This window comes from Oryza glaberrima, chromosome 1, assembly GCF_000147395.1.
Source record: "Oryza glaberrima chromosome 1, OglaRS2, whole genome shotgun sequence".
Taxonomy (NCBI): domain Eukaryota; kingdom Viridiplantae; phylum Streptophyta; class Magnoliopsida; order Poales; family Poaceae; genus Oryza; species Oryza glaberrima.
The window spans coordinates 1,547,936-1,568,880 of NC_068326.1; the positions used below are offsets into that span (position 1 = coordinate 1,547,936).

The 20,945-nt window shown below is 44.6% G+C and overlaps 3 protein-coding genes across 5 annotated transcripts; 2 read left to right on the forward strand and 1 right to left on the reverse strand.

Moving 5' to 3' along the window:
• Positions 1-4,943: 4,943 nt before the first annotated feature.
• Positions 4,944-9,140, forward strand: LOC127783146 (uncharacterized). Its single transcript, XM_052310392.1, has 3 exons — positions 4,944-7,442; positions 7,809-7,938; positions 8,106-9,140. Exons 1-3 carry the CDS (start codon positions 5,601-5,603, stop codon positions 8,789-8,791), a joined length of 2,658 nt encoding a protein of 885 aa, XP_052166352.1. The 5' UTR covers positions 4,944-5,600; the 3' UTR covers positions 8,792-9,140.
• A 437-nt stretch (positions 9,141-9,577) lies between these two features.
• On the reverse strand, positions 9,578-10,567 carry LOC127783157 (uncharacterized). The gene has a single exon (XM_052310398.1). It carries the CDS (start codon positions 10,487-10,489, stop codon positions 9,902-9,904), a length of 588 nt encoding a protein of 195 aa, XP_052166358.1. The 5' UTR covers positions 10,490-10,567; the 3' UTR covers positions 9,578-9,901.
• Positions 10,568-15,030: 4,463 nt separating this feature from the next.
• Positions 15,031-20,328, forward strand: LOC127760113 (plastidic glucose transporter 4). Of its 3 annotated transcripts, none has more exons than XM_052284325.1 (14): positions 15,031-15,234; positions 15,377-15,688; positions 16,732-16,843; positions 16,990-17,057; positions 17,314-17,446; positions 17,553-17,652; positions 17,759-17,871; positions 18,244-18,337; positions 18,422-18,575; positions 18,746-18,892; positions 18,968-19,041; positions 19,134-19,222; positions 19,308-19,422; positions 19,716-20,328. In XM_052284325.1, the coding sequence occupies exons 2-14, from the start codon at positions 15,403-15,405 to the stop codon at positions 19,896-19,898; spliced, it is 1,668 nt and encodes a 555-aa protein (XP_052140285.1). In that variant the 5' UTR covers positions 15,031-15,234; positions 15,377-15,402; the 3' UTR covers positions 19,899-20,328. The 3 variants fall into 3 exon arrangements, with proteins under 3 accessions (XP_052140285.1, XP_052140286.1, XP_052140287.1); XM_052284326.1 differs by having other exon boundaries at positions 15,399-15,688; XM_052284327.1 differs by having other exon boundaries at positions 15,032-15,234; positions 15,410-15,688.
• Positions 20,329-20,945: the final 617 nt, after the last annotated feature.

Sequence of the window (20,945 nt, forward strand, 5' to 3'; positions counted from 1 at the left end):
CCTTTCCAAAGTCTTTAAATTTTCTGTCGATGTTTCGCCACTGCGAACCATCGGCGGGGTGTCTCAGCATCCCGTCCTGTTGACGCTCTTCAGCGTGCCATCGCATCATTCTAGCATTCCCCTTGTTCCTGAACAAACGCCTTAGCCGTGGTATTATAGGGAAATACCACATCACCTTAGCAGGAATTCTCTTCTTCGTTAGCTACCCGTCAACTTCTCCTGGATCATCTCGTCTAATCTTGTATCGTAGTGCTTTGCAAACAGGGCATGCTTCTAGGTTCTCGTACTCCTCACCGCGATATAGGATACAATCATTCGGACATGCGTGAATCTTCTGAACTTCCAGTCCTAGAGGGCAGACTATCTTCTTAGCCTCGTACGTTGTCTCGGGCAACTTGTTTCCCTCTGGAAGAATGTTCTTGACGAGTTTCAATAAATCGCCAAATGTCTTGTCACTAACACCATTTTTTGCCTTCCATTGCAAGAACTCCAAAGTGGTATCCAACTTTTTGTGCCCCTGCTCGCAACCTGGGTACAATGACGTTCTGTGGTCCTCTAACATCTTGTCCAATTTATGGGCCCCCTTTTCACTTTCGCAATCCTCCTTAGCGTCCTGCAACATCTGACCAAGATCATCCGCAACGTTGTTACCATCAGCATCCCTTTCCTCCTCGCCCATTTGATTTCCTTCAAATCCAGCGTACTGAGCAAAGTCCGGAATATTGTCGTCTTCCACTTCATCTTCTTCCATTTCAACACCTTGCTCTCCGTGGGATGTCCAACAATTATAGCTTGGCATGAACCCTGACTCAAACAAGTGGAAATGAATAGTCCTAGATGCAGAATACTCCTTCTGATTCTTACACTTATTGCATGGACAACAAATAAAACCCTTTTACCTGTTAGCTTCGGCCACTCTCAAAAAATAATGCACGCCGTCAATAAACTCTTTGGACCGCCGGTCAGCGTACATCCATTGCTATCCATCTATATGACATGAAAAAAATCGTACACACATAATTATTCGTACAATAATAACAGTCATACAATAATTATAAAATAATTACAAACTCTTTCAACAGTCACACAATAATGACATATCATTATTCATACAAATATTATGACATATTACACTGAATAATTATATATTTACTATTTATAAAGTTTTAAACTAATATTAATGTGTTGTACTTATTTTAATTTTTCATTTTACTTTGTTTTCTATTATTCAAGATTAACTTTCACTATATTTTCCTTCTCAACTATTTTATAAAACCTTCTTTAGCAAATAAACTAAATTTCTATATATTCTTTCTTCTCCACACAAATTTTCTCTCTCATCAACTAACAACAAAATTTTGGAGACAAAAAAGTATGCAAAACATAGCTCCAAATGTAATATAAAAAAAACATTGGAGGATGAAGTTGCTAACCTTTTAGGCACCTCCGATTTGTATATAATCACCAAAATAAATTCACTAGAAATTTCATGACCTCCCCTCTTTTTTGAAGAAATTTTGAAGCTTGCTCGGGCTGGAGGAGGAAGAAGACATATATATAGGGGTGGAACTTTAGTCCCGGTTGGTGTTATGAACCGGGGCTAAAGATCGCCGGGACCAAAGATCGCCGGGATCTTTAGTCCCGGTTAATAATATCAACCGAGACTAAAGATACGATCTTTAGTCCCGGTTGGTGTTATTAACTGGGACTAAACATCCCGGGGGAGCCTGACAGGCCCTGGCAGCATTTGAACCGAGACTATAGATGATCTTACCAACCGGGACTAAAGATCAAATATACCCGTTACCCTTTTTAACCGGGACTAAAGATCATCTTTAGTCCCGGTTTTTGTTGCAACCGGGACTATTGTGGAATTAGCCCGACCGATGAAAGATGGTTTCTCCACCAGTGTTTTCACTTTTAACAAGCCTAAACTTCATGCGATTATCAATGAAACCGGGATTAAATGACACATCTAGAAATTGCAGGCTGTGGTGCCAAACACATACTTATATTAGCCCCTAATCTTTTTACTCACCAGATCGCTATCGTCGTGTGACCGTGATCAAAGTGATGACTCGTAGATTAACTAAAGATAGGCAGACTTGTCAATCACGATGACTCACATAACGTTATTTACATATGGTTCCGTCGAGTCACCTTCAAGTATTGTCATGTTGCGCCATTCTGCTTTTAGTTCGAGCTTATATTCTACTTGTGCCGTTAATTTAGTATATACTTATTATCAACAAATTTTACTTATACAGCTAATTAAATGGGCTAGTCTAATTTAATCCTAGTAAATTCTATGAGCCCACATTTAATGTTAAGATAATAACATCATCTTGGAAACCAACGTTGAGGGACCTCCATTTAAATAGGTTGCTAATTAAGAGCATTTGTTGATCAGTTGAGGTGGTGGTGGAACTGCCGTGAAAGGCAATAAGAGAGGGTGGCAATATTTATTGAGACTTCTAATTAATTAGATAATTAGCAAGGGTAATAATTCCTCCATCCCAAACTTATCATCATGTAAGCAAAGAACACTGAGATAAAGATTACACAACTTTTATGGTTCTGAAATTAATTGTTATCGATCAAGATGCTCTATGCTTCGTGTCCCATGGATAGTATCACTCTTTAAAGTGATGTCCATTTACTCTTTACGTAAATAAATGAAGAAACACTTAGCATATGATGATTGTGTTTGAAAGAACTATGAAAAAATCTTTTATTTTTGAAAGAACTATAATTTTTTTGTGATACTCAAATTGAAATGGAGGAGTAAGGTTTTAACTAACTAGAAAAATGCTCGTGTGTTATAACGGGTGAAGACTATTTTAATAATATTATTATTATATGGTTTAGTTAATGTAAAATTCATTGTGTTAAATTCGCTTTGATATATATTTTGTTAGAAAAACATGTGTTGTAATTAGGAGTCAAATCATCTCAAGCTAGGATGCGAGTTTTTTTAAAAAAAATTCTTATACGATTTCTTCTATACTTTCAAAAGTGAACGGGTTTAAAAGCCGATCTGTGTTTACAAAAGCGAACGAACTTAAAAACAGACTCATACACGAATGACGTACCAAAGTACCGGTAAAAACATATTTAATTTTTGTAATAGTAGAGAAATGTGAAGTCATTTTGCCAGACCTGAAATGCGATGTCATGGAACTCATTTTTTTAGAGAAGAAGTCATGGAACTCATGAGTCGTGAAGGACGGATGGAAGAATTTGGGATTGTTTTTTGACTGTGTAACAAACATTAAAATTAATTGAGGATCAACTATTACCAATTTAAAAATTAATATGTTTGATTTTGTAGGAAAATTCGGTATAAAATATTTTTTTATATGAAACGCACCACTTTAACCGTTGGAGAAATATGCTCGAAAGTAGCCGAATTCCTGTTTAGAAATCATCCGAACAAAAATAAACTACTACTACAACAACTGACCCAAACTTCGATCCTTTTCCATCACATTAAGCTGTCATACACACACAACTTTTCAGTCACATCATTTTCAATTTCAACCAAAATCCAAACTTTGCGCTGAACTAAACACAGCCTACAAGTTGTCTCAATTTACCGAACAAACGTCACATCAAATTTTAAACACATGTATGTAGACATTAAATATAAATAAAAACAAAAACTAATTGCACAGTTTGCGAGGAAATCACGAGACGAATCTTTTGAGCCTAATCAGTCAATAATCAGCCATAACTGCTACAATAATCCACATGTGCTAATAACGGCTTAATTAGACTCAAAAATTCGTCTCGCGGTTTTCAGATAAGCTATGAAATTAGTTTTTTCATTCATGTCAAAAACCTCTTCCATCCGGTCAAATATTCGATGTGACACCTAGATATATTTTTTTCGCGAACTAAACAGAACCTGAGATTCCCAGCTGCTGCGACTTTCACTTCCCGATCTGAAAACACAGAATGCAGAGGAGTACTGCTCCGCTGCAAAAACACTGCAAAAACATTGCTTTGCTTGCCGAGGCAGCAAACGACGGCAATGGGCCAATAGCCAGGCCAGGGGCTCGGGTAAACCACGGCAATGGGCCAATACTAGTACTAGCGGCAGCGGGGCGGTCGTCGGTGCAAAGCAAAACCCATCGATCTGAACCGACAACGAGTCGTACTGTTCGCCCGTGTCAAGACCCTGTGCGCGGCTGTCCGCCCGGCAGGCGTGCAGCGATATGATACGGCTCGACTTTGACCAATATCCCATCCACGCGGCACAGGGAGCCCGCTAGATCCCACACCTGCACGGACGTGACAGGGCGACTAGTGAAAACGCCAGCGGGGACACCGACTCCCCCACGTACGTACTCCAGTACGATCCGCCGCCCCGGTGGGAGCCTCGGCCCGTGCACACGCGGAAGCCGGAGCCCGTCTCGTAGCGCAGTCGCCGTACTCTCTCTCGTGTCGTGTCGTCTCGCGGCCGCGCGCCTAGAGTAGATCTCGTCTCACCTACCACCAACCGGACACCTCTCGCCTCTCTCGTCTCTACTCTGTGGACGCTACGGCTTGTCGCGTTTCCCCAGCGACTAACCGTTGCTTAAGGAGTACAGTACGTAGAGTCCCCGGATCGATAACATCTATGCAGGCATATGCATGCAGCCATCTGCTGCCGATGATTAGCGATGGATTATTATATCGTGACAGTAGCAATGTGCACAGAGAGCGGACGAGTTTGCTCGTGTCGGTGATCCGACAGGTAGCTTTTTATCACTTGGTCAGTGGTTTTTTCTTTTCCATCTTTTTGTTGCTTTCCGAAAGAGAGAAATAATTTGACCGGTCACCGCACGAAGAAAAGAGAAACAGAAAATGGGGAGAGAAAAAAAAAACCGCATATTTCGCACGTACTAGGCCACACACTAACCGTGCAGCGAGCTTAAATTAGCAGCTCCAAGCGTTCCACATCTTTGATCACTTCTTCCATCCATTTTGCTTCCCCCTTGGCTCCCTCCACACCGTCCGGCGAACTCCACGGCCACCTCCGGTCAAACCGCAGTGCTCACCGGAGCTACGACCACCAGCTGCCTCACCGTCGAGTGGGCCCCAGCACCAGCCACACACCGTAGCAGCCCCTCTTGCTCAGGTCCGGTCGCCTCGCTTCCCGCGCGGAGCTTTGCGAGCGGAGGAAGGCTGGCTTCCGCGCGACGCGTTCTTCCTTTCCGCGTTCGTGTGCAGCCCCACAGTCACTGACAACCGGGGCCTGCTGCCGTCGGCCCCACCTGTCATCACCTACCCCTGGTCGACAACTTTTTAACGCTCATTGACAGGCGGGACCACCGCTCGATCCTGCTGCTCCTGCCTCCTCCTGGACTGGACCTTCCTCCTCGCCGCGCGTGCCGAGGTGGAGGAGGACGACGAAGCTCTCTATAGCTAGCTGCCGTTGCGTGCCAGCTACTACAACACCCCTCCACGCCCTCGCTTTTTACTCCCAAATCGAAGCGCAGGTCGGTAAAAACAACAAGTGGATCGATCGATCGAGTAAAAGAAGCAACGATCACTAGTGTCTCTCCACGGAGGAGGAGGAGGTTTGACAAGGTGGCAGAGACGGAGGGAGGAGGAGGATGAGTAGCCTGGCCATTGTGGAGAAGAGGCCGGCGCCGTTCGTCGGCGGCGGCGGCGGGTGCGCGGGCGGCGTGCTGCTCCACCTCCTGGACTGGCACCGCCGCCTCGCCCGCAAGCGCCGCCTCTTCTCGCCGCGCAGGCTCCTCCCCACCTCGCTCCGCTCTTCCCCGCGCAGGCTCCCGTCCCCGCCTCAGGCCTCGCATCCTCCTCCCGCGCCTCGCTTGTCCTCCGCCGCAACCGCCGCCGGTGTCGCCGCTCCGGGCGTGGGCGTCGTCGCGCGCCTCATGGGTCTCGAGTCGTGGCCCGCCACTGGCCCCGTCGGCGCGCCCCCGGCGGCGCGGAGGCCGCAGAAGCAGAGGAAGGTGGAGGTGGCATCACCGACGCCGCGGGCCGACGAGCCAGACGTGGTCCTGGTGTTGCCTCCGAGCCAGCGTCCGCCGCCGCTATCGCCTGCGGCAAGGAACCATCACGGCGCCGACCTGCCGGCGAGGAGCCCGAGGCGGAGCCGACTCGTGCATGCCGCGGCGACCAAGCTGTTGGAGCCTAGCGCTCGCGCGAGCTCGAGGGCGAGTGCCAGGTTGGCCCTCGCGTACGCCTGCTCCTCCCCGCAGCATCGCATGGATGGCCATTCCAATGCGTTGCAAAGCTCAAGTATGCCTGATGACTTCCTGTCTCGCTCTGATAGCCTGCCATTAGAGCGTTCGTCCAGATTGCAGCCGGTCGTTGCCCAGCCTCCTGTTCTTCCGGCGGAGACAGAATGGGACAATGTCATTACTTCCAGTAGGCATGAGATGCATTCCATTGACACAATAAGCAGCTCTGATGCTGCAGATGTAGTAAGTGGTGATGCAATAGTGGTGCTAAGATCGGGTTTTGATGATGCAAATGTGAGTAGAAGCAGCTCTGGTGCGGACGCCATGCCCAAGGATCACAAGGCAAGAACTGACAGACTGAGCAACTGTTCAAGAATGAGATCGAGTGGTGCTGGCGTTCGAGCTGGAGAAGAGAGGTCATTGCGCAAGCGAGGAACTCACTCTCTGCAAGATGTTGAGGGGAATATTGGATCTCGGAGCTTGGTTAGTTCCACTCATCCTGCTGCTGGTAGTGCTCGCGAACTGATGTCTGGCAGTAGGAGAGCTGCACACCATGGTTCTGGTCAAAGAAGGGAGTTGATGGGTACAATCACTCCACAAAGAAGCAGTCGCAGGGAGGTAATGGGTTCAAGCAATCCACAAAGAAACACTCGCCGAAGCTCGATTGACCGGAGTGGATTGACATCCACAACCACAAGTAGGATTGCAGTCAGTACTGTATCTGGGCAAAAAAGGGGATCACGGAAGAATGTAGGCCGTGACAATGCAGCCTGTAACAGAGAAGTTAATAATCCAGTTGCATTTGCATCTAGTTCATCTGTGAACCCAGTGACAAGGAATTCATCGCAAAGCAAAGTTTCAGAGAAGAGAGGGTGCAGAAGGACACAAGTTATTAGTACCAGTTGTAGTACAAGATTGCCGGTAGTTGAATCTTCACCTTCTGTTGTGGGTAGTTCTGAGAAAGAGGAGTTTAGCAGGCTACTGAAAGCAAAAATTAATGAGCTTGGTTTGTCTGATAGGATTGAATCAAGTGATGCTCTTTCAGGAAAATTAACTGCATCAGTGCTTCAAGAGCTCATTTCTGCCCTCACTAATGATACAAACACTTCAGATTCTCAACATAGTAACTATTCCAATGCATACAATTCTCAGCATAGCAACTACTCTGATGCAGTAGACTGTCTAAACAACAATATGAGTGCATGCAATTCCAATGATCAGTCGCATGACTTTCAGAACTGTTACCAGGTCAGTTTAAAATATCAGCATGCTGCTGCAATGTCAACTGTTAAATTTATGGTTTTTGCCATTTGCCTTTACATCATAAATGTAATCTTGTTAAATTGTAGCAACACCTCTTTCAACAATAAACATGTGATGGTTATACATAGTACCATTTTTTCAAACAGTGAACTCTGCTGCTGAATCTGTTCTATAAACCTATACCTGGTTTGCCATGAAAATCTAATGGTGAACCAAGTTGGTATCTGTCAGAAGCCATTTTTATTTTTACCACTACTTTAATGACTTGACATTCGTTGTAAGGTCGGAGTAGCTTAGTACATGCTGTTTTGTTAACCCCTGAAATTTGGACTTCTTTTGTTCTGTTTCAAGAGGGACAGAGAGGTTGAATCTTCTGCTACTTGCATGAACAATGAGCCCAACCAACCAAGTCCAACTTCAGTCCTCGAAGCATGCTTCTCGAATGATACTTCATCGTTAGGAAGTCCAACCGAAAAAAATGGTAAATTATTTGTATCATCTTGAATTCTAAACTAGAAAGTAGTTACTTATTCATACACTCAGGGATGCTTGCTGAACTTTGAAATGCATTGATCAATGGGTACTACTTTTACTTCGATAGAATGAACCATAATCGGTTCTTTATTATTGTTTTTTCTGTCCCTGCAGAGGGTAAAGAATACTTTGTGTCAATTGAAAACAAAATGGAAGATCTCTTTAATTTGGAGTCTGACATTGTGGATTTGGCAATATCTATTGACAAAACGAAGACCGATGCTGAAGAAATATTTCATGGAATTGATAAAATGTCTTCTGTACATAATTTGATGGCGCGTGATTTCAAGCTGTTAGAAGCTAGGCTCCACAGCATCGGAGAAGCCATTTCAAATGCTGAATTGCTGTTAGGCAATAGCCCCTTGTCTACCAAAACATCAAATCTATCACTCCATTGTTTTATCATTGAAATGCTTGAAGTTATTATGGATTTATTTGGTGGGTCAAAGAGCTTAGGTCTCACAGAAGAAAAGAAGTATCAACAAACCAACTTCATATTCGACTGCATTATTGAATCAGTGAATTCAAAATTCTGCGATTTCGGCAAATGCGGATACAAGGCATGGTTGAGACTGCCTCTCAGTTTGACTGAAGATCTGTTGAAGAGGGAGATATCGAAGGAGATCTGCAATTGGAGGGAAACTAGAGAAACTACACCCAATCGAGTTGCTGAGAAAGAGTTGGACCAAATGACTCCCAGGTGGGATGCATGTCAAGTGGAAGCATTTGATATCAGCATTGCAATTGAGCATGACATACTTGAGGCTCTTGTTGATGAGTTTGCATTTGACCAATGGTGAAAGGCCTGTACATGGTTCCAGTTGATCTAAAGGTCTGGACAACTTCAGAGTTCAGACTTCTGGTTCACATGATGATCACCTATAAATAATACTCTGCTGATATGTTTGTATTCCTCTCAAGGAAATTTTGTACAGACTCATGTAAGATCGTAGCGCCCCCAGACTTTCTTTTGTTGCCTAATTGAAACATGTTAAAAGTACCATCCCTATTTTCAACCCTTTGTAACCCTGCTGGACCTTGATGATGACTGAATAAAGGTGTTAGAACCTGAAGGAATTGTACGGCACAGACTTGCAACATGCAGAAAGTCACTTTTGCTGGATCTATCAAATACACATATTATACGTAGTACTTGGTACTCTAGATCGTTATGTCGTTGACATACCGAGGATTGTACTCATCCTTTGTTGTCAATGCGCGTCTTGTAGCATGTAGGTGGGTTTTCTGAATAAATTTCCTTGCGAACAACATGCAATTGTTATTTCTACATTAGCACATGTTCAACTTGTTTAAATAGTTGTACTAACTACAGCTCTGCAGGAAACATGCAAGAATTAGAGAACAAAATAGTGCCAGTTCTCGGAGCAACATTTTCCCCAAAATCCTTCCTCGATGAACTTATTTTACACTGCACGGGAGATCAGGCTCTGCACCATGGAGTGTCTCTGAACTTTTCCATGATTTGCTCCCACCTATTGTAGCTATTCCTTGTTTATCTTTTACCAAGATTCCTTGCAATTTTGAGACAAACAAATGTAGGAACAATTCTGACAGAAACCATGGTATTACTGAATGTGCCATCAGAGTAAAAAGAAAGATAGCACAGGACAAATATTCAAGCTCAACAAGGGTAGTACACAAAACACATGGAAATGTAAAGACTGAATTGAAGCAGGGAAAAGAAAGTTCTCCCCACAGACTGATAAACAGATACAGCAGCAACGGTAAAACGATGCAATGAAGTAACAAGAACATGAAGAAGCTGCAGCTAAGATAGCGACAATTTAATCCTACCAAGAAGCTACGGCAGCAGAAGAGGCAGGGAAGCGATCCAACGCAGCGAAGGCAGAGCAGAGGCCATTGAGCAGAGCAGAGCTGGATGGCTCGATTCAGAGGAGACGCTGGACCAGAGAGCGCTGCCTCTGCAGCCTCATCTCCTCGTAGAACCTCTCGATGAACCGCTCCGCCCGGCCGTCGACCCCCTCGTCGTCGTCCTCCTCCTCTTCCTCCTCCTCGTACTGATCACCCTCGCCGTACGCGCCGCCGCCGTCGCGGCGGCACTCTTCCCACTCCACGGCGGCGCGCGGCTCGTCGGCTCGAGGCAAGCCGTCGAGCACGGCGACGTCGAGGTCGCCGTCGCCGCCGCAGAGGAGGGAGGCGAGGATCATCCTGGCCTTGCTCCTCCGCTTCTTGGTGGCCCTCCGCCACGACGAGACGCCCGGAGGGTACGCGATGAGCGGGGAGCTGGAGGGGGAGAACTGGTACTCCCCGACGTAGTCGTAGTTGTAGTGGCGGTGCGGCTTGTACCCGTACGACGACAGCATCCGGCGAGCCTTCCCGGCGGCGCCGCGCTTCTTGAAGAGCAGCAGGTTCCTGGCGATGGGGCCCTTGGCCTTGGATATCGGGGTCAGCGGGAGCGCCAGGATCGCCATGGCCCTCCCGAGAATCGGCTTGGAGGAGGACGACGACCTCGGCATTGCCCTCTCCTGGTTGGGTTTCCCTCTCTTTCTCACATTCAAAAATGGCGTGTGCAGCAGCAGCAGCAGCGGCCGAGTCGGTTTGTGCTGGGGTGTGGAGGCGATGGGGTTTTATGGTGGTGGGGTTTGGGGCGCAGCGGCACGGGTTCGGTGCAGCCGCTGCCTGGCCTGCCTGACCGGCCGCTTGGATCGTGCAGGAAAGTAGCCGTAGATGGATGGAAAAAGGCGCGTGTACCTTTTCGATTTATTAACACGTTAAATCGCATGTAAATGCTGCTTGCTGGTGTTGTCTTTGGATCTGGAGTGGCTGGTCACTGTGATTTTATATGGGGTGTAATTAATTTTTGTGATTTTGTGCGTGTAGGAGCTCTAGTAGATGGGAGACCGTGTGACTCTGAAACGTTCTCAGTTTCTGGCTTGTGCGGCTTGTGCGTCGATCGAGTTGATCACCATGCTCGTATCCCGCGTAGGCTCCCTTTTTGCCGTTACTATTCAACTGCCACTTGATCGTGCCCGTAGTAACGATCGAGTCAGTATACGATTTATAGTCCATGTGATGCGGTTGATCGATCTGATGATACACAGAGAGTACTGGAGTATCAATGTATCATCATGCAAATGTAGGAGACGCGCGCGCTCTTCCCCGTCTTCCGCTCCTCCGTGGACGAGACGCTGCCGCTGGTGGGCTGGTGGTGGTGGTGGGGTAGCAGCTGGAAAGCGGTCGCCGAGGTCGGTGGTTTTGTCGCTCCGTCTGAGCTGGAAAACGCCCTTTTCCCAGCTTCAAACCCAACCTAGCCGTTGGCGACTTCGCGCCCACGCATCCGCCCGCGCCTCACATCTCAACTTCTCAACCAACCCCCACGACGCGGCCACGCTAGACTGCAGCTGTGCGCAACGCGAGCACATCACCTTGTCACCCCCTCTCCTGATCCACTGTTGGGGGGCCAGCCTGTTGACTGCAGTGAAGGCACGGCTGACGCAGCCACCTGACGCCATTAACTATTCCAGACCTCACTCTCACAGTGAGTACGAGTGATTTTACTGCTCGTGTGGTTATTTATTTCCTCGTCAGCGGCCTGGCTATCTGCTCGATCTGCATTCATTTCTTTATCCGATCCGTCGAGTACTGCAGTGCAATACGTAGGTCTTGTTTAGTTCACGAAATCAAAATTTTTAGATATCGCATCAAACGTTTGATCAGATATCGGAAGGGGTTTTTAGACACGAATTAAAATAATAATTTTATAACTCACCTAGAAACCGCGAGACAAATTTATTAAGCCTAATTAATCCATCATTAGCACATGTGTGTTACTGTAATACTTATGGCTAATCATAGATTAATTAGGCTCAAAAATTCGTCTCGCGATTTCTATGCAAACTGTGTAATTATTTTTTCTTTTTATCTATATTTAGTACTCCATGCATATATCCAAAGATTCGATGTAACGTCTTTGAGGAAAAAAAATTAGGAACTATCTGTACTTTGCATTTTTAGGCCGGGTAGCGACCTAGGCTGTGTTTAGTTCACATCAAAATTGGAAGTTTAGTTGAAATTGGAATGATGTGACGAAAAAGTTGGAAATTTATGTGTCTAGAAAAGTTTTGATGTGATGTAAAAGTTGGTAATTTAAAGAAAATTTTTGTAACTAAACACGGCCCTATACTAATGGAAACAATTGAGGCCATTCACTGCTACTAGCAGATGATGGATCCGATCAAATTTCCGGCCAGTGCTGTTCATGCACGCTCGCGTATTGCTACGAAGATACACCCCAGATTTGGCATCGACGGCTCAAGATTTGCTGCAGCTGGATACACTCACGATACGGCGTACAGTTTACATGCCTATACCAGCTTCCAGCTGCTAGTAGCTTGCATGTGCATACGACGTCTACTTGCGCCGAAATGATGTGAAGTGCCAGTCGGAACGATTCCTCTGTCGAAACTTCCTACTGGAATTTGCTGCCATTGAAACTTCGGTTGTATTTAGTTCAGCACAAAGTTTAGCGTGTGTTTGGTTTCGGGACTAGGTGGGATAGGATGAAACCATTCCTAATTTTGGGGTTGGGATGATTCCATTTACATGTTTGGTTTGTAGGATGGGACAATCCCAATTTTTTGTTTGGTTGAAGGGATGAGCTATAGATGGGATGAGCGCCGTTTGCTATCACCGTCAGCGAGAAAGAGGAGAGCGAGCAGAGGTGCGACGATGGCTGGCGGCGAGGAGGAGGAGCGGCGCAATATTGCGAGCAGGCGGACGAACAGAGGAGGAGCACGGACAGGCGAGCAGGGGTGCGGTTGGAGGAGCAGGCCGGCGGCGAGCAGGCAGAGGACGCGGAGCCCCCCACGGCCGCGGTCGCCGTCATCGAGCCTCCACGGTCGCTGTCGCCGAGCCCCCCGCGATCGCCGAGCCGAGCCCCCGCGGCCGCAGTCGCCGTCGCCGAGCCTGCCGCGGCCGCGGCCGCCATCGCTGAGCCCGCTGCGGTCGCCGTCGACGTCGCTGAGCCCGCTGCGGCCACGGTCGCTGTCGTCGAGCCCGCCGGTGTCTACCGCTGCTCCTGAGGGCGAGTAGGGCGAGCGCGCAGGCTGGCCTCGAGCTCGAGCGGGTCACGCTGTTCGCTCGTCCTAACTAGGACGAGTTCGTCCGCCAGAATTTGCCGGATCAGTTGGTCTCGGATCTGAGAGGAATATTCCTCTCCAGGGAACAACCCATCCCACTCACCTCTCAACCAAATAACCTCAAAAGTGGGTTCGTCCCATCCCATCCCATTCCATCCTTGCAACCAAACACACCTTAGATTTTGGTTGAAATTGAAGATGATGTGACTGAAAAGTTTTGTGTATGACAGGTTGATGTGATGGAAAAGGAATGAAGTTTGGATCCAAACTTTAGATCTAAAATACAGCCTTCGTGCTACTGAACTGAACTAGCTCTCGGATTTCCATCCCAATGTCTTCTTTTCTCCTGGAGTGTTTGGCTACATGCAAATAAAAAGATATACTCCAATACGGAGTGGTAGTAGTATATTGTTTTCTTTATTTTTCCTCTAAGATTTGGACCTGTGCGTGTCTCCTGGTGGTCTGTTTGACTATTGTCCATCGATGCCGCACTCTGACCACCGCCCAACGACCGTATCAGCAAACAGCATTCCGAGGCAAATGCGTCGTGCAGGGACAAGCAGAGAAGAACAGGAATTTCTAGGAGAAATACGAGGGATCACGACGTCAGGCATTCAGATTTTAAATTAGGTTGTATTTAGTTCCACGTTAAAATTATTTTTTTTAAAAAAATTAAAACGATGCGATATAAAAGTTAGAAGTTTACGTGTATAGGAAAGTTCGATGTGATAAAAAGTTAAAAGTTTAAAGAAAAAAGTTAGAATCTAAACCGGGCTTTAATAGAATCACTTATGTAATACTAGTAGGGCTCCCGTCTTCTTTCCGGCAGACGTATCTGAAGAATCATGCAAGACAATAGCGCTGCTTCAAATTAGATTGCAGCTGTCCTGCTTAAATTAGATTGTTACTGTCCCTTATTATGAACTCAGGCAGTACGTACCTCACTCTGACAGCCCCATTGAGCTGGGTAAATTTAATTTGCATGTTACTATCAACTTGAGACGGATACTATAAGCCATTTACTCTGAGTATCCGGAGAATAAGGATCCCAGAGCACTGCAGCAACACGCTGGCATTCATCTCAAAACACACACACACACACACACAGGAATACATTTTCTTTTTTCAGAGAGAATTGAAGCGAAGAGCTTCATCAGTTTCTGGCATCAAAGACATGAACAGGCCTGAGCAAAAGATCCATGGGCCGACCGTTCTAAAAGTTCCGGAATGGCCCAACAGACGTGGACAATGTTGGGCCTGGCCCATTGTTTAGTCGAAAATACCTCTCACAACTATGGGCCAGATTTCGCAGACAGAGATGGGCCAGTCATTGGGCTTGTTTGGGGAGCTTTATATTCTAAGAAGCAGCTGTTTGGTAGCCAGTTTCTAAGAATCTGAAAAAGCTCTGAAATCCAGCTTCTCCAGCTTCTGGCTTCTTAGTTCATTTTTTAGAATCTGTAACTACATATTCTCATAAGTTGTGAACTGTTTGGGGCAGCTTCTAGCAGAAACAGCTTTTGGAAAAAGCTACAGCTAAGATAAGCTCCCCAAACAGGACCATTATCTGTTTGATAACAGTGTACTCTATCAACCCGTCACCCTATCACACGTCACCGACAAAGGTGGTTCTCGCTTTTCGCCGCTTCCTATCCGAAGTGCTTTTAACTATTTGTGTTTAACAATTTGCTAATAGGCCCACATGTCATAGACACATGAGGACCCACATGTCATAGACATGGTGTGGCAAATCGTTAATTGCCATGACAAGAGCGTGGCAAATAGTTAAATTTCCCCCTATCCGATGACACGTGGTTGCCAGCACGGCAACTTCTCCCCTCGCTTGGACGCATCCGCATCCCAAACCCAAAGTGCCCAAAAGGAAAAAAAAAAGTGAAAAAAAGCGAAGAATTCCAACTAGAAATCCGATCTCATCCCGTCCCGTCATCTGCTTCCTCTTTCGGAACTATCGGATCTCGTGAAAGGCATCTTCCTCCGTACTCTTCCTCTCCTTTCCTCTTCATCTTCTTCCTCCTCCTCTCCCCCACCTGCAATAGACTAGAAGCAAAGGAGATCAAATCGAAACCTCATCCCGGAAATTTTTCAATCGAAGCTTCCACTCGAAGGTATGATGGCGAGCTCCCGGTCTCAGATTTATTATTAAACTCGTTTTCCCAATCTCCAACTGCGAGTTTATCAGTCACATAGTCAACGCCGAATTATGACGACTTTTTTCTCTCCGGGTATTTTTTTTTGGGTCTAAAAAAGCAAGTGGTTTTGTGTGGTGGAGTGCGATGGCAGGGACGGGAGCCTCCGTTAAGATGATTCGTTGCGTTGTAAAGTGCGGCGGGCAGCAGCAGCACGTCGTCGTCGCTGCGCGCGGTGATCGGAAGTCGCCGGCGATCGCGGCGCCACCACCAGCGACCGTGCGGATGCCGGGCCGCGTGCTCTGCTGCGGCATGAGGTCGCGCGGGGCGGATCTCGCCGGCGTCGAGATGGCGGCGGGGCCGCAGCCGCAGGGCGGCGTCTCGGGGCTCTTCCGCGGCCCGCGCTACTCCCGCGTGCGCGCCACCGCCACAGGTGCGTCCTCCCTCGTCACCGATTGATTGGGGGTGGCAGTGAGCTTTTGGTTGTTGGGATGGCGTGGTAGGGTGATTCGGTTTTAGGAGAGAGGATCAGTGGGGCACTGTAACTACCGGTAGATTCTGTGCAAGAGGGCGTGTTTTTGCAGGGATTATTGTGGATTTGGTCAAGGATGTTGTGTTCCATACACTGTTTTGTGAATTACATCAGGTGTTGATGGAAATTAGATAGCATTTTGTATGATCGTGCTTGGTGGTTATTGCTGGCTGCAGACTTGTCATACTTATTGTTACATTTAGCTTGCCAAAACATCTTAATATATATGAGTGTGATGTGGTTCTTGTTACATTATTTGAGCCAAAATGTAAGTAGTGGTGAGGAACTGGCTCATTTTTACCCTCGCATTATGTACTTCAACTGGCTTCTTTTTACCCTCGCAGTATGTATTTCAGAGGTGATTAGCTGTACCAGATGACCATGATGATAGTGTTCAGCTTCTCTTTTTGGGGTTATCAATTGGGTTTGTTGCTAACTAGCTTGGCCTTTGAATAATTTATTCAGTGTAAAGTTGTGTTATATTTGGTGCTTGACTGTTCAAAGTGCAGGAATTGCGAACATATGTTGTCATATAACCCCAACATATAACTGTGCATCAAGATATTTGTAGGAGTGTCTCAAACTAGCATTTTTCCTATAATACTTAACACAGACAGTGACATCAGAGTTGTTTGTTTTGTCCTTTCGTGACATTTTCATGTTAGTACTATGTTTGAGCTTCAATCGCAAGGGAGTATAGAGAAAATGCCAAAAAAGAGGGGGGAAGTGGTTAAAGAAAAAGTGAGCAGGAGTTTTGCTAGATGCAATTTTTTTTAATGCTCTACATTTTTTTTGAAACCTCTATATTAGCATTATCTATGATGCATGTTGTATAATTGTGGGCTTATAGTGCTCATGCGCTCATTCTTAGTTTTGCAAGTCAAAACTGGAATGTAGTTTAACTATATCTGCTGATCTTGATTTCTAATACTATTTATTTCCAGTTGATCCTGAGGATATTCCATTGGAGAAGGTTCAAGCTAAATCTTCTGGAAGTGTTCTGCCATATGTGGGCGTTGCTTGTTTGGGGGCTATTTTATTTGGTTATCATCTTGGGTATGTATTGTGTTGCTGTTTCCAATTTGTCATAATTGCATAGATTTTCTGTCACCACCCACACATTCCTTGTAACCTGAATTTAAATTGATGAATAACAATACCTGGTAAATCTGAATATCTCATTTTGAATTTGTGTTCTGCAGAGTGGTCAACGGCGCTCTTGAATATCTTGCAAAGGACCTTGGAATTGATGAGAATGCTGTGTTACAAGGTGGGACATCCATTTACTTGGTCTATAAAATCCATGCTTTATTTTTAGTATATATTCCTTCTTTGGTCTCTGTAAAAGGCACATCTCAAATTTTAGATCAATTACTCACAAACCGTTGCCAAGGATTATCTAAATATTATTTTTGAAGGAGTAAAGGTCTAAGAAAAACAGCTAAATCAAACATAGAAAGTTGATAGTATGATTCTATGAGATATTCGTTTGCAATATTTCACAATGCATTTTGTTTGTCTCTTAGGATGGGTGGTTAGCACAACCCTGGCTGGTGCGACAGCAGGTTCTTTTACTGGAGGTGCTTTAGCTGACAAATTTGGACGAACACGGACGTTCATCCTGGATGCAATCCCTCTCGCTGTAGGTGCATTCCTGAGGTGTGTCTATAGATTCGATTAATTGTGTTTTAACTAGGAATGTACACTTGCTTAAGAAAACCGCTATTGTCATCCAACGGAAACCTAACACATGAAAGATTTGCAGTGCAACAGCTCATGATGTTCGCACAATGATTATTGGCCGATTACTTGCTGGGATTGGTATTGGCATATCTTCTGCTCTTGTGCCCCTTTACATATCTGAGGTTGTGATAACTGATAAATTCAAATTGTTGAAATGATTGTTCAGCTACTACTGGCTAGGTTCTTGAACATGCCCAACAACTGAGCTATTTACGCTTGCGCCTGCAGATTTCACCCACTGAAATACGTGGAGCACTTGGTTCTGTTAATCAGCTTTTTATCTGCATTGGAATTCTTGCTGCTCTGGTAGCTGGATTACCTCTGGCAGGAAACCCTGCTTGGTGAGTTTTTGTCCTAGTTCTTTCCTCCTGCTTCTGCTTCATTTAGTGCCTTTTACATTCTTATCTGGTTGCACAAACAATCATTTTGGTTTATCGTCTTTGCAAACCACGATTGTACTTTGGAGCAATGGCATGCTAGATTAGAAAGGGGTAATCTGTCTCTTTGGTTATTCATGAACAAAGTTAAATTACATGAGAGGAGGATGGAGGCAACAAACATGTTTTTCCAACACGTACCGTATAGATAAGTAAAAATTCAGACATGCATACCAGAACAGCATTGTGCTGAAAAAAGATGGCAACAGACTTTGTATGACATGCAGGTTGTTATATTCACATTGTTTTCATATGTATGTGTCTGTATGTAATAAGGTGGAGGACAATGTTCGGAATTTCAATTGTTCCATCCATTTTGCTTGCTCTTGGGATGGCTGTTTCACCTGAAAGCCCTCGTTGGCTATTCCAGGTTTGTACATGGCAAATCCCTTATCTATGTTTCTACCTCAAACTTAAGCCCAACACTTACTGATTCTTCTGTGATTAACTGCAGCAAGGAAAACTTTCTCAGGCAGAAACAGCTATTAAAAAACTATATGGAAGAGAAAAGGTTGCTGAAGTTATGTATGACCTAAAAGCTGCCAGCCAAGGTTCTTCTGAGCCAGATGCTGGCTGGTTGGATCTTTTCAGCAAACGCTATTGGAAAGGTAGTTTTGTTTTCTCTGTTTCAGATCTGACTATTTTGATTCCTCAAATTGCATCATGAAATCTTCCCTGATTGTTATTTCCTACTCTTGTGTTGCTAAAATAAAAACCCAACATTTAACCAAAACATCAGTTTGGTGATTTGTTGCTGACATATTTTTTCATACCGCAGTTGTTAGTGTGGGCGCAGCTATGTTCTTGTTCCAACAGCTTGCCGGTATAAATGCTGTTGTATATTACTCTACATCGGTGTTCCGCAGTGCAGGCATTGCATCTGATGTTGCAGCGAGTGCCCTTGTTGGAGCAGCCAATGTTTTTGGTTAGTCCATGCTTAGAAAGTATTCTAGAATCAATTTTGAAATGGCCTTTCTGATGGTATATATATTTCTGATAGGTACAATGATTGCATCTTCTCTGATGGACAAGCAAGGAAGGAAGAGCCTTCTGATAACAAGCTTTTCTGGCATGGTATACCATTATCTAGGATAAACCATGTTTTTGTCTTTCACAATACTGAAACGAAAGTTTGCTTAAAAGTTCACTGCTTCTCCCTTTTGAAGGCTGCCTCAATGTTACTTCTATCATTGTCCTTCACGTGGAAGGCTTTGGCACCTTATTCAGGCCCTCTTGCTGTTGCTGGCACTGTTTTGTAAGTGGTTTGTCATACGCTTTAGTCAGGCCTTTTGCTGATTGTCATTGTTAACTGTTAATATAACTTGAATATAATTATTTAGGTATGTGCTGTCTTTTGCTCTTGGAGCTGGCCCAGTTCCAGCATTGCTCCTTCCTGAAATATTTGCCTCCAGAATAAGGGCTAAAGCTGTTGCATTATCTCTGGGCATGCACTGGGTAAGTTATGCTTGGTGTGTTGGATGAAGTCTGACAGATTTGTGATGTGGTTAGCTATAATATTAGTTTAACTGCTTTTCTATATAATTGAAAATATTTTAATTTGTGTGAAAGTGAATATAAACAATAATGGTTTAAAGATCATAGATTTGCAATTACCAAACAAATTTCTGATGTATATAAACTCCTTTCATCTAGCCAAGGCGATCATCGTTGTAGGATAAGTGCAGTGTTGTTTTATTGCCTTACCTACTGTCACCAGTGAATCATCGTCTGCTTTTTTTTTTGGGCAGGTTTCGAACTTCTTTATTGGCCTCTACTTCTTGAGCGTCGTCAACAAATTCGGAATCAGCACTGTGTATTTGGGATTTGCATCTGTTTGCGCTCTTGCTGTTGTCTACATAGCTGGAAATGTGGTTGAGACCAAGGGGCGTTCTCTGGAAGAGATTGAGCGGGCTCTAAGTTCAGCAAGCTGATCTGCAACTCCAGCAGGTGACTGGATGGGCATTCAAGAAAACATCCTCTGGCTTTCCGTCCAGTAGATGTTCATTCTAGTCTTGAAATAAACGAGTGGCTACTTGGCAAGTGAACTTCTTCTTCTTCTTCTTCTTGTTTTTTTTTTTTTTTTTGAACTGGAGTGGCAAGTAAAGTTGGTATCTGTGAATTGGTTGGAGCTTCGAGGGTTGTGAATTCTGACATTTGTCAGAATAAAAGAAGTTCATACTGTAGCAATTAGATGCCAGTATGCCACCGCTTCTAGTGTATAGAGGAACTTTTCTTCCATCTGTTGGAAATAATAAAAGCAGCTCGTCGAATTTACAGCAATCCGTTGCTGTGTTGATACTGGTATACTACCAGTGTGTTATCTGCTCTGAATCTCTGAAATCTTATTACCGCTGTTATTCCCTTTGTTGTTTTTTCCCAAGTAAATTTCATAAAACTACATATACTTTGCACGATCTATCACAAAACTATAGATTTAAGAACTTATTTCACAAAACTACAGTTCAATATCATCGTTTATCACAAAACTATAGTTATTTTGTACAATATATCGTAAAACTACAGATTTAAGAACTTGCTTCACAAAATTACAGATTTAATATCTTCATTTATCACAAAACTATAGATTTAGTGTCTCCATTATCACAAAACTATAGGTTTTAGCATTGTTAAAATCTGTAGTTTTGTGATAATGGAGACACTAAACCTGTAGTTTTGTGATAAATGAAAACACTAAATGTGTAGTTCTGTGATAAACAAATACACTAAGTCTATAGTTTTGTGAAACAAGTTCTTAAATCTATAGTTTTTTTGATAGATTGTACAAAGTACTTATAGTTTTGTGATAAACGGACATACTAAATATGTAGTTTTATAAAACAAGCTTTTAAATCTGTAGTTTTATGATAAATTGTATAAAATAACTATAGTTTTGTGAAATTTACTCTTTTTTCTCTCTTGGTCCACGTGCTGATGTTTGTTCTCCATAATCACTGCACGAATTGCCGGCCGCACAAGTA